This window comes from Taudactylus pleione, unplaced genomic scaffold, assembly GCF_031769625.1.
Source record: "Taudactylus pleione unplaced genomic scaffold, aTauple2 ptg000583l, whole genome shotgun sequence".
Lineage (NCBI taxonomy): Eukaryota > Metazoa > Chordata > Amphibia > Anura > Myobatrachidae > Taudactylus > Taudactylus pleione.
Window position 1 is genome coordinate 621,400 of NW_028284985.1, and position 11,101 is coordinate 632,500.

General features: G+C 48.0%; 1 protein-coding gene across 8 annotated transcripts in view; it reads left to right on the plus strand.

The window, feature by feature from the left end:
• The window catches only part of VAV2 (vav guanine nucleotide exchange factor 2), a 189,332-nt gene that overhangs the window by 111,636 nt on the left and 66,595 nt on the right, over positions 1 to 11,101 (plus strand). For all 8 annotated transcript variants that reach the window (XM_088453537.1, XM_088453541.1, XM_088453544.1 and 5 more), the window contains exon 3: positions 7,178 to 7,236. In XM_088453537.1, coding sequence (XP_088309663.1) covers positions 7,178 to 7,236 — 59 coding nt within the window. The remainder of the gene's footprint in view (positions 1 to 7,177; positions 7,237 to 11,101) is intronic.

The following is an 11,101-nucleotide window of genomic DNA, read 5'->3' on the forward strand; positions in this document are numbered from 1 at the left end:
ATTGTGCTGCAAGTCACTGGTTTCTTGTTCACTTATTTGTTTATGTACTATGTAAGGCGCTGCGGAACCCTTGTGGGGCCAGATAAATAAAGGATGATAATAATAATATACTGTACGTTCTATTGGGCGCCAGGGTGAATAAATCATATGTTGGCGCCAATGAACTAAACAGATTCATAATTTAGCATTTTCTGTTTCTCTGTCTTCCCAGTTCCCATCTCCCCATGTCTCTCTCTCCCCCCTCTCCCTTTTTCATCCTCACCTCTTCTCTCCCTCTCTGCCCCCTTCCTCTCTCCCTGCCTCCGTCCTCTCTCTCTCCCTCTCTGTTCCACTTCCTCTCTCCTTCTCTGCCCCCTCCTGTCTCCCTCTCTGTCCCCCTTCCTCTCTCCCTCTCTGTCCCCCCCTCCTCTCTCCCTCTGTCCCCCCTCCTCTCCCTCTGTTCCCTCCCTTCTCTCTCCCTCTCTGTCCCCCCCTCCTCTCTCCCTCTCTGTCCCATTCTCCTCTCTCCCTGCCTCCACCCTCTCTGCCGCCCCCTCCTCTCTCCATCTCTGCCCCCTCCTGTCTCCCTCTGTCACCCCCTCCTCTCTCTCCATCTCTGTCCCATTCTCCTCTCTCCCTCTCTGTCCCATTCTCCTCTCTCCCTCTCTGTCACCCCCCCTCCTCTCTCCCTCTCTGTCACCCCCCTCCTCTCTCCCTCTCTGTCACCCCCTCCTCTCTCTCTCTCTGTCCCATTCTCCTCTCTCCCTCTCTGTCCCCCCCCTCCTCTCTCCCTCTCTGTCCCCCCCTTCTCTCTCCCTCTGTCTCCCCCTCCTCTCTCCCTCACTGTCCCCCCCTCCTCTCTCCCTCTCTGTCCCCCCCTCTCTCCCTCTCTGTCCCCCCCTCTCTCTCCCTCTGTCCCCCCTTCTCTCTCCGTCTCTGTCCCCCCCTCCTCTCTCCCTCTGTCCCCCCCCTCCTCTCTCCCTCTGTCCCCCCCCTCCTCTCTCCCTCTCTGTCCCCCCCTCCTCTCTCCCTCTCTGTCCCCCCCTCCTCTCTCCCTCTCTGTCCCCCCCTCCTCTCTCCCTCTCTGTCCCCCCCTCCTCTCTCCCTCTGTCCCCCCCCTCCTCTCTCCTTCTCTGTCCCCCCCACTGGTAAGCTCGTAGCTCCTTAGTTCATGTCCAGGATTCCAGTGACCAGAATTTAAAATGATTTTTCTGTTGCTCACAATAATAATCTGCGGTTGTATATTACTAGGAGAAGTCGCCAGTGCATAGAGGGATCACTTGCTATAGCGATAAACTCCCCGGAGACCCGTTAGCCGCCCCGATGTACAATACTGGTGTCCGCTAATTGCGCCTGGATAGTGACGGTGGATCTGTGCTGCATTACACTCAGCCAGATGCTCATAGTGATTCTCTCATCTGGAAAGGGCTCGGCAGAAGGGCCTTAACCTTATTATCCGGAGACGTGTAAGCACTCGCGGCCTCCATACATGTGTGATAGATGTAGAGCGTGACGCGTGAGTGTTTTGGAGGCGAAAACTTTTCGTGCGCGACCCCACTTATCCTGTTCAATTCCAAAGGACGCAAAAACTGGACCCGGCGAAACGCAAACAGGCGAAAAGTGCTGTCAGATTTGGGGCAATCAGCCTGACACCCCCCAAAAGATGCACTAACATTGGGGATCAATCTAGTTGCCCCTGAATAGCCCTACTGAAGCTATTTGGGGTACTTAAATTCTCTCAATAGCTGCTAATTAGCGTCTTTGCAATGAAGTAATGAAGAATAGCATTTAGCAGGGTTTTGGTTTTTTTTAGAAAATAAGTAGTCCCAGCAAATTTGGGGTACTTGAAAATGGGTGCAAGCATGGTTAAAAATGCAAAAGTGAACTTTTGAAAAACACACCTTCAACACACCTAGGGCCTCATTCAGAGGCGGTCGGAGGATGCAAGCGGTCGCTCAGAAACTGGGCGGCCACTTGCATCCTGACCGCCCGCCTCTGTTGCGGTCGTTAGGCTGTGAGTTAACACCCACAGCTCTAACAACCGCTCGGGTGATGGTCGCAATGGTCAGAGACCATTGCGACCATCGGGGCTTATGACGAGTCCCTAGGGTAGGGTCTCACTTGTCGTAAGCCCCGGAGAGCTTCTGGCTCTGTCTGAGCCGGAAGCTCTCCAAAACGGCAGGCGTTCCCATAGGAACGCCTCCGTTTGGGCTGCCACCCCCCCGGCCCACCTTCCAAACGGGGCGAGCTGTCAATCAACATCGACAGCTTGCCCCCTTTGGAAAGAGACCCGCTACGACCAGCACTGTCGGTCGTAGCGGGTCTCACGCATGCGCACGAGGGAGCCGGCTCCCTCGTGCGCATGCGCACTTGACAAACATCGAGGATGCGACCGTACGGCCGCCTCTGAATAAGGTCCCTAATACCTCCCCATTACTCGCAGACCCCACAAAAGTTAATTTCGCTAGTTTTTAAGTTTGTACCCCAACTTTGTACTTTTTTGCCCCCTTTTTCAAAGTAATTTTTTGGGGTCTTCATTTTTTTTTTTTTAGGATTTTTTTTTTACAGTTATGTCCAAAGAGTGCTGAGTGCTTTCCCGACGTTTGCACCCCAAAACCGCAATTCTGCACTTTTTTTCATAGGCAAATCTTTTTCGCCTATTACATTGCGTTTTTGCGTACGCGAAAACTATTTGGAATTGAAAACGGTGATAAGTTTCCGCCTGGCGAATATTCCGTCATCCGCGATACTTTTTCGCGGAAAACTGATTTTCACGTGTAATTGAATACGTCCCTATGTATTTGTATAGTTTATGCGCCTACAATTTACTGTGCAGGAGATGTCATTTAAAATGAGTTCAGTTTGTGAGACTCCCTCAAACTTCACGGAATAAAACCAAATACATTTGATGTCCCCTCTGCGGGGGATCTTTCATCTCCTACAGCATTAAAAACCATAAAATGTGTTCTGCGATTGAACTGCGCTGTAATAAAGCCTGGCGCGCGCCCTCATGTATAATGTATGATGCCCACTTTGCCCCGGGGGTTAGTCACCCTCAGGCCTACATCGTATTTGTCTTCCCAGGCACCCAGCTGAGAATCCGCCTTTGATGTGATCTCTTTGCTGTATAATAAATGAGCCGTCATCATGGTATTTATTCCACTGCGCAGGAACAAGGCCCCCAAAATCCTAGATGATGACTTAATCAGGCGCAACAGATGGATGAGACGAGGCGACTGTGTTTCTTTTTGAGCTGTTACAATGATTCCCTATCCCTGGTATGCCAGGGTTACAGCTGGGCACAGATGCAGAGCATGTGATACATTGGGCGAGATGTAATGGGGTGTGAGTTTTTTGCGTGAGACAAACTCTGACCTTCTTGCACATTTAAAGGTCCGAATTTGTCTCAAAACTCGCCAAATGTAATAGCCTGCGAACTTGTGAGTCCGAGGTGAGTTTTCTTCTTTAAAAACATTTTTCTTTTAATGCGACTAGTATTTAAAGGTCAGAGTTGTACAGAAGCCTTCACAGATCACTGAGATCCGTGAAGGCTTCTGTGTTAAAAAAAAGAAACAGTAAAAAAAAGACGTGCGTCCCCTCCCCCACAAGCCTAGCCAGCCCCAGGCTCTGCAGAGCCTGTCCTGGTTCTTAAAATACAAGGGAAAAATGCGTAGGGGTCCCCTGTATTTCAAGAACCAGCACTGGGCTCAGCGAGCCAGTCCTGCTTGTGGAAACAGGGGACAAAATGAGTAGGGGCCCCCTGTGTTTTCCATAACCAGCACTGCACTCTTTCTAGCGGGGGTGTAATGCCACAGCAAGGCTGGGGATCCCTGGGGAGGTGGCGACCCCCCTAATAGAGGGTTCCCCCTCTCCAGGGCACTCCAAGCCTGATAGCCCCGGGCTATCCCTGTCAGATGGGTGCCGGGTTGATTGTGTAAAGTGTAGTGTAAAAGATAGATGTAATAGTATTGTCTCTTGCTGGAGAACTACAGGTCCCAGCAAGTCTCCCACGCATGCTGGTAGCTGGAGAACAAGTACCAGCATTAAGGGCCTGCAGGTACCTGTAGTTTACTGTTATGTAAAATGTACGTGGACAGCGCCCCAATAGCCGTCCTTCTCTGCGGATATCTTTGCGTTGGTGTTGGCTGTTATATACTGTATATGTAATATATGGGGTTGGGTATGAAATCCCGGCTGTCGGGATGCCGCTGTTCAGAACACCGACAGCGAGAATCCTGACACCAATAAGAACGGCAGGTAAGTATTTTCCCTAAGTTAACCTTCCCTCCCCAGTGCCTAAACCTAACCCCGTCCCTAGTGCCTAAACCTAACCTTCCCCTCCCCGCACCCTAATCCTAACTCTCCCTCCCCGGTGCCTAACTCTCTCCCTCATGCCTGACCCTGCTACCTAACGCTTAGGCTGATGCTCCACATGGGAAGACCCCCTTATCCAGAAAGCCGTAATTCCACAGTGGGATGTAGTTTAAATGCCGGCTGTCGGGATGCTGGTGCTCAGAATTCTGCTGCCTGAATCCCGATACCAGTCACAGTCCTGGCGCCGGCATCCAGATGGTAAGTATTGCGGTTAGGGAGAGGGTTAGAGGTTAGGCACTAGAGGGGAAGGTTAGGTTTAGGCTGCGGGGAGGAGGTTTAGGGGTTAAGCACTAGGGGGGGAAGGTTAGGCAGTGGTGGGGGAGGGTTAGGTGTAGCGGGAGGGTTAGAGGTTAGGCAGTGGGGAGAGTTAGATGTAGCGGGAGGGTTAGGTGTAGGGGAGGGTTACGTTTAGGCAGTGGGGAGGGTTAGGTGTAGGGGAGGGTTAGGTGTAGCGGGAGGGTTAGAGGTTAGGCAGTGGGGAGAGTTAGATGTAGCGGGGAGGGATAGGTGTAGGGGGAGGGTTAGCTTTAGGCAGTGGGGGGAGGGTTAGGTGTAGGGGAGGGTTAGCTTTAGGCAGTTGGGGGAGGGTTAGGTGTAGGGGAGGGATAGGATACTTACCAACAGGTGTCAGTTATCCCGACAGGGAAAGAATACAAAGTCAGGATTCTCAACCTGTCCCCAGCATCCTGGATAGTAGAGAATGTTGCTCTTATTATTTAGATGACTATGGGGGAGATTTACAGCATCAAAGCTTGGAGAGCGATAAAGTACCAACCAATCAGCTTCTAACTGTCACTGTACAGTCTGTTTTGAAAAATGACAGAAGCTGATTTTTGGTTTGTTACATCTCCCCCTATATACATTATTTATCCTCCTTGAGCAGCCTCTTTGGTCATTGCTAGTTCCCTCCTTGGGCAATAAATACATTATTAATGCCTCTGGACTCTTGTCCAGAAGAGGTTTAATTAAAATGTTCTGCACCTAAATGCTCACATCGTAGATGGCTGCAGTATGGTTCAATGTACAGTACGTATGCGTATTCTCATTATCCTCAGCTTTATCTTTTGCCTAATGAGGTCGTTCTTAGTCTTGGCACTGAATAATTAATGAGCGTTACCCACCCACCATGGGTAAATGTGCTGATGAGGAACAATCGAGGTGTTAGCACCAGACCAGCAGCTTACTGAGCATCTCACTCTGATGTCCGGTAGTATTATATTCAGGTTATTATCTTTCTTATTATATCCGGATTATTGTCTGTAACCTCTTCTTATCCAGAGCTGTTTTGTGCCACAGTGCCCAGTGACATTCAGATTTATCTTATGTGGCCGCATCAGGAGCGATGGCTCCTAGTGAATGGATAGGCTGCACTCTCAGTGATGTCACTGGCTCCTAGTGACTGGATAGGCTGCACTCTCAGTGATGTCACTGGCTCCTAGGGAATGGATAGGCTGCACTCTCAGTGATGTCACTGGCTCCTAGGGAATGGATAGGCTGCACTCTCAGTGATGTCACTGGCTCCTAGTGAATGGATAGGCTGCATTCTCAGTGATGTCACTGGCTCCTAGGGAATGGATAGGCTGCACTCTCAGTGATGTCACTGGCTCCTAGGGAATGGATAGGCTGCACTCAGTGATGTCACTGGCTCCTACTGAATGGATAGGCTGCACTCTCAGTGATGTCACTGGCTCCTAGTGAATGGATAGGCTGCACTCAGTGATGTCACTGGCTCCTAGTGACTGGATAGTTTGCACTCTCAGTGATGTCACTGCTTCCTAGTGACTAGAAAGCAGTGATGTCACTGCTTCCTAGTGACTAGAAAGACTGCTGATGTCACTGACTCCTAATGAATGGATGTAACATTATATAATTGCCAGCTCCTCTCTCTTCTGTATGGGCTCTGAACAGCAGGGAGACCCCCTCAGCCCATGATTATCATATTGTGCTCTGGAGGTCCTTCCAAACTGTGAGTGAAAAGTCTTATTATGGTAAATCTCTGTCACGTGTGATATTACTGGGGGTTTGCAGTGCTCTGATGGATGATTACAGTCTTTGCATCAAACTTATTGTATTACTGCCGTCAGTAAATCATCAGTAGTGTTACCGCCGTCAGTAAATCATCAGTAGTGTTACCGCCATCAGTAAATTATCAGTAGTGTTACTGCCGTCAGTAAATCATTAGTAGTGTTACTGCCGTCAGTAAATCATCAGTAGTGTTACCGCCGTCAGTAAATTATCAGTAGTGTTACCGCCGTCAGTAAATCATCAGTAGTGTTACTGCCGTCAGTAAATCATCAGTAGTGTTACCGCCGTCAGTAAATTATCAGTAGTGTTACTGCCGTCAGTAAATTATCAGTAGTGTTACTGCCGTCAGTAAATTATCAGTAGTGTTACTGCCGTCAGTAAATTATCAGTAGTGTTACTGCCGTCAGTAAATTATCAGTAGTGTTACTGCCGTCAGTAAATTATCAGTAGTGTTACTGCCGTCAGTAAATCATCAGTAGTGTTACCGCCGTCAGTAAATTATCAGTAGTGTTACTGCCATCAGTAAATTATCAGTAGTGTTACTGCCGTCAGTAAATGAGACGTATTACAATATCTGAATATAGGAATCCCGCAAACATGGGGGCACAGAGCAATTGGTGGTTTTCTCACAACATGAAGAGAGAAAAGGGCTCCTGAGACTGACAATAAGGGTCTCTCACTGATGGGCACCAACAAAATATATTCTGTTGTATGTACATTTGGCGACCTTAACCCTTTGATCCCTGCATTAGTGCACGTGGATGCGCCATATTTACATCTCTCTCTTTTTATCTTCCAGGTGATATCGGCGTTGTCCAAGCTCTCGTATGAGGTTATCGCACAAAACAAGGGAATTCGGTAATTCTTCCTTTATTTAATAATAATTGTGTAAAACTGCAAAATGAAGGGAAATCTAAATATGCAAAATTTCTTGCTGCAAATGTAAATAATCTACTTTGTTACCAAATGTAATAATACTTTAAATTATGTTTTGTATTTTTAAAGGAAACAACACTCATATTATGGTATAGTGGATGCTGTTTTTACAAGTGCCCTCCATGTGCCAATGGGTAGCTATTAAAATTGATCATCTGGGATTTATATTGGGCCAATAAAAAGATGTATTGAATCTATTATTACCACATACCCAGCGCCCAGCAAAAAACTAGCTTCCTCCTGGGGAGGGGGCCACATTTTGCTTTGTGGGCCAGATTCCTCCTAGGCAATACAGCCCTGTGTATTCCTGTCGTGCTATTCATGTGGATGTTACTATGACCCGTACCAGCTACCTAATCATTGTTGCAGACCAGTACAGTACCAGCTACCTAGTCATTGTTGCAGACTGGTACAGTACCAGCTACCTAATCATTGTTGCAGACTGGTACAGTACCAGCTACCTAGTCATTGTTGCAGACCGGTATAGTACCAGCTACCTAGTCATTGTTGCAGACCAGTATAGTACCAGCTACCTAATCATTGTTGCCTACCAGTATAGTACCAGCTACCTAGTCATTGTTGCAGACCAGTACAGTACCAGCTACCTAATCATTGTTGCAGACCAGTATAGTACCAGCTACCTAATCATTGTTGCCTACCAGTATAGTACCAGCTACCTAGTCATTGTTGCAGACCAGTATAGCACCAGCTACCTAATCATTGTTACAGACCAGTACAGTACCAGCTACCTAGTCATTGTTGTAGACCAGTATAGTACCAGCTACCTAGTCATTGTTGCAGACCGGTATAGTACCAGCTACCTAGTCATTGTTGCAGACCAGTATAGTACCAGCTACCTAGTCATTGTTGCAGACCAGTATAGTACCAGCTACCTAGTCATTGTTGCAGACCAGTATAGTACCAGCTACCTAGTCATTGTTGCAGACCAGTATAGTACCAGCTACCTAGTCATTGTTGCAGACCAGTACAGTACCAGCTACCTAATCATTGTTGCAGACCAGTATAGTGCCAGCTACCTAATCATTGTTGCAGACCAGTATAGTACCAGCTACCTAATCATTGTTGCAGACCAGTACAGTACCAGCTACCTAATCATTGTTGCAGACCAGTACAGTACCAGCTACCTAATCATTGTTGCAGACCAGTACAGTACCAGCTACCTAATCATTGTTGCAGACCAGTACATTACCAGCTATCTAGTTATTGTTGCAGACCAGTACAGTACCAGCTACCTAATCATTGTTGCAGACCAGTACAGTACCAGCTATCTAGTCATTGTTGCAGACCAGTACAGTACCAGCTACCTAATCATTGTTGCAGACCAGTACAGTACCAGCTACCTAATCATTGTTGCAGACCAGTATAGTACCAGCTACCTAATCATTGTTGCAGACCAGTACAGTACCAGCTACCTAATCATTGTTGCAGACCAGTACATTACCAGCTATCTAGTTATTGTTGCAGACCAGTACAGTACCAGCTACCTAATCATTGTTGCAGACCAGTACAGTACCAGCTACCTAATCATTGTTGCAGACCAGTACAGTACCAGCTATCTAGTCATTGTTGCAGACCAGTACAGTACCAGCTATCTAGTCATTGTTGCAGACCAGTACAGTACCAGCTATCTAGTCATTGTTGCAGACCAGTACAGTACCAGCTACCTAATCATTGTTGCAAACCACGGTATTCCCTTATGTCAGTGACCTCAGTCAGCAGGATAATGCGCCCGGGTGCCACACTGCAAATATTGTTTAAGAAACATGACAGAGAGATCAAGGTGTTGAGTTGGCCTCCATATTCCCCTGATCTTAATTTGATTGAGCATCTGGATGTACTGGAAACACACAAGTCTGAGCCATGGAGGCTGCACATCGCAACTTACAGGAGATTAAAGGTGTGTACACACTTGCCGACATTTTGAACTATAACTATATTGTTCAATTGTTCACTATATCGGCCAGTGTGTACGCTAAAACAATAACAATGAACGACCAACGATGCGTAACGGTTCAGAGTTGCTTTGGAGGCACGAGGGGGCGTACACAATATTAGGCAGGTGGCTTTTATGTTATGGCGTGTCAGTGTGTTTTTTTTTTCATTTTCCCACAGTGCCAGACATGGGGCCTGAATCAGACCCGCTTGCTAGCTCATATTGCTCGCAAGCGGGTCAATGGTGTAACGCGCGCGCCAAGCGCATGTGCAAGCCCCGGAGCGCGAGAGAAATTCTCTTGCTCCGGGACTCACTACAAAAGGGGCGGGTGTTGATCGACAGCTCGCCCCGTTTTGTAGGCGGGGAGGCGGGGTGGCTACACAAACGGAGGCGTTCCCAAAGGAACGCCTGCCGTTTGTGGAAGGCACCACTGACATCACCAGTGATGTCAGTGGAGAGCTTCCTGCTCTGTTAGAGCAGGAAGCTCTCTGGAGCTTGCAGCGGACTAGACCCTACCACAAGGGTCTTGTCGCAAGCCTCGATGGTCGCGACCATCACCTTGCCGCTCGCAAAAGCTGTGGGTGGTCACCCACAGCTTAGTGAGCAGCCAGGAGGCCACAAAAAAAAAAAAAAAAACGCCCTGATTCAGAGTGAGCGCTCTTCAAGAGCTTCCGGGTCTGAATCGGGGCCATGGTCTCTTACGGTCCGAGCCAACTCTCTAGTTTGGCGCATTTTCATCAATTTTCAAAATTGTCGGCTATTGGCGACTTGCACTTTGTCATTAAAAAAAATAAATCAGGGCAGCGATTCCCCACGAGACATGTTCCATTCTGACAGATTTCTGGCGACTTTGCAGCAATTCACATTCAATTTGCATCTCTCCAAAAAGTTGCTGGAATTTGCGCTGTGTCTCAAAAAATATCAGGCCTTTGTAAAGGGCCTCTCTTTACCTCTTCACATGTTAACGTGTGGTGCCCCTCTGGCAGGAATACAGGTTTACTAGATTTTAGTTGCCAGGTTCCACATTGTTTCAGGTCAGTGAGCGCCCACCACAGTGTCTGGAAGACCCCCGAGCGGAGATGTGGCTGATCACCGCAGTGGTAAATTATCTGCGACACACTTCCCAGCGTATAAGACGAACTGCGCCATCTTGCCCGTCCTGTCACCTGGAGGGACCTTGACTCGTCTGCACGGTTTTCCGTCTACGGCTGTTTCCCTGTTCACCTTGCCTGTAACTCGCACATTGTTCTGGCTGCGTTTATAGGGGATTTATTTCTTATTTCATAGATTTGCTTTACCAAGCCAGGATCATATAATTGCACAGTACAGACCGACCACTCATAGGAAAAGTGTTACTACCTGCGTACAGATCACACAGAGCTATAAGGTCTGACAGTGATGTCCCAGCTGGACATCCCCTGGCTGAGTGACCGCTGGGGAAACTGGCCTCGTAGTATATACACAGGTTGGGTGTTCCAGCTGTTAGGCAAAGATGGGGGCAGCTGCGGTTTGACGTAACTGAAGAGGGGGCTTAGTCTGTCCAGAGTAAACAGTTGTGATCTTGATAACTCCAAGCAGGGGTAATGGACCTGATGTTAAACTCCCCAGTGTTCTTCATGACCTTTCATAGACTTATTGCATTTTAAAAGATGTATTTTGGATAAATGCTGTGTGGGTCTGTGTAGGAGGCTGTCAGCTCCTAGGCCGGATTCCTCCATCATCTATACAGCTGCGAGATGATGCACTGGGTAATATTCTCTGTACCCCGCTGTATACACAAGAGTACAGTCATAATTATCCCTTCGAGCTGTTTTATTCCCCATCATAACATGA